This window comes from Sphaeroforma arctica (genome assembly GCF_001186125.1).
Source record: "Sphaeroforma arctica JP610 unplaced genomic scaffold supercont1.5046, whole genome shotgun sequence".
NCBI classification, from domain to species: domain Eukaryota; class Ichthyosporea; order Ichthyophonida; genus Sphaeroforma; species Sphaeroforma arctica.
Genome location: NW_014035512.1, coordinates 1 through 2,145, shown reverse-complemented (window position 1 = coordinate 2,145; position 2,145 = coordinate 1). Strand labels below are relative to the sequence as shown.

The window sequence follows — 2,145 nt, the reverse complement described above, 5'->3', positions numbered from 1 at the left end:
TGTTCTTCCGAAAATTCAAATATTTAAAAGGACCAAGGTTGCAAGTACCTATGCATTTACACGTCAACATACCTGGTGTAGGTTCTGCAGCTCTTTGTACCCTACTTTCCTCGTTTGTTTCAACTGCCACCACATGCGTTTCCTTCTCTCTACTTGTGGCGTCTCTATCTCCCTTACACAGCACACAGAACTCCACCCGGGATGAATCACGCAGTAGCACTGTACCACAGGTGTCACACGCCTTGTGTAGCATCACATTGCCGGCTAACAACGCCTCTCCTATTAACTGAGCAGCCCTCTCGCTCGTATCCTCTGCTTCAATCTTGGCTACTTTTATTTGTGTAGGAGACGTATTGTCCACGTGTGTGATGGAATGGGATTGGGCATTTGAAGAAGTATCTGCACTTGTGTTCGTATGAGGTGTTGCGTTTCTAGTCTTGTTGTCTGTTGTAGTAGTGGCATGGGGTGTGACTTCAGGTACAGCCTTCCGCGGGGGTCGCTTGGCCATATCATACGCACACCCGAAGCAGCACATGTTCTTCTCTTTATCACACAGCAATACAGTGGTGCACTTATCACAGTAGGACCCGGACATGGCGTAGCCTTGTAGCATCTTCTCTCCAATTAAATCGGATATACCATCCCGTTTAGCCCGGCGTTTCCGCAATATTTCAGCGGGATCTTCACACACTACATTACTTTGCTTTGTCTCATACTCTGTTGTATCTGGTGAAACGCGTTCATTTTCCACTCGCTCCACCTCAGGGGTAGGAGACACCTGAACATCATGGCTACAACTAGGTTCCTTAGTTTCACTGTTAGCATTTTTAGCCTCAGATGCTTCGAGCATACACAACACACAGTATTCTATATTCGTATTGCGCGTACGCATTAGTACCGTACCACAATCAAAGCATGACTCAGCTAACATGGTATCCCCTCGCATTAAAGCGGGGCCTAAAGCCGCTGACACTCGATCTGTGCGTGACATGTCAAAGTGTGTATGAAAAGCTAAGAAGCTATATATTGAGGAAAGTGTGTATATAAAGAAATATGTATTGACAAATTTGTACAGCAAAGTACTTGGTTATTGTACAGTAGATTCGAATGTGAACTAAGCAGGTGGATATGTACTATACAGTTTCGGTGCATATCTGCAGTTGCATACACCCCAAACTCCAAAGTAAATAAAATAAATGTATGTGTAGTATAAAACAACTTTGCTTTCCATGTGAAAGTTGAAACGTGTTGTATTCACAGGGTTATAGGATTAATATAGTTTTAAAGCCCTTTTACTGGTTGTTGAGCTATTTTATTAGTTTTTGTATTTGCGATTGGTAGAAAATAATTCAAATATATTCAAAGGTTTAAACAGCGGCTATATAATATATATTTAACATATATTTAACGTTAAAAATAAGTAAAAGCGAATTGAAAGTAAACGTTTTTAGGCTCATCGGATGAAAAGGAATCGAGAAATAACTATTAAGCCACGGGAGAAGTTTATTACGAGAGCACTTAATCTTTAATCCAATCATATCAGTTGTACTACACGTTTTGGACCCCTGGTTTTAGATCAAAAGCTTTTCCGCTGATAAGTATGTATGCATACACAAGTGTACAAGGTTATGAGATATCACATCGTTTCAACTGCAGTGCATACAACAGCAGTACATACAGCGTACATACATATATACGTATACACCCCTGTTTAGAACCCATGTTATCGCTATTCTAACGAGAGAGCTACAGACGATAGTGTCAACCACTACAGAATACGGGTTGTATCATCTACAGTAGTACCACTTGGAGATCGAACAACAAACTCGTCGAAAGGGAGAGACCAGAGGTTTAGTAATATTCTACTCGACATTTAACTAGCTGGATGCGATTATAGCATTCCTTGCAACGCAACGACACCGTGATCAACAAGTATGTTTAAGTGGGCTTTAGTTATTGTGATTCGCAATTGTTTCCCGACATGTAGCTTGAGTTTGTGTATCCTAAACACTTTCGTACAAAATAATTACATGCTATGAAAATATATGGTATTTTCCTGATGGCAATGCTTGGCATGCAGTCATTGTCCATGCATCACAAGTAGAAGACATCATGTTGTATTCATATATATAAATATACTTATAT

The 2,145-nt window shown here is 40.4% G+C and overlaps 1 protein-coding gene across 1 annotated transcript; it reads right to left on the bottom strand.

The window, feature by feature from the left end:
• Window positions 1-72: 72 nt before the first annotated feature.
• On the bottom strand, window positions 73-1,144 carry SARC_14746 (hypothetical protein; the record flags this gene model as incomplete). The annotated part of the gene is made up of 1 exon (XM_014291122.1): window positions 73-1,144. A coding segment is annotated over exon 1 (919 nt), but the record flags the coding sequence as incomplete, so codon positions are not given.
• Between the last annotated feature and the right edge of the window lie 1,001 nt (window positions 1,145-2,145).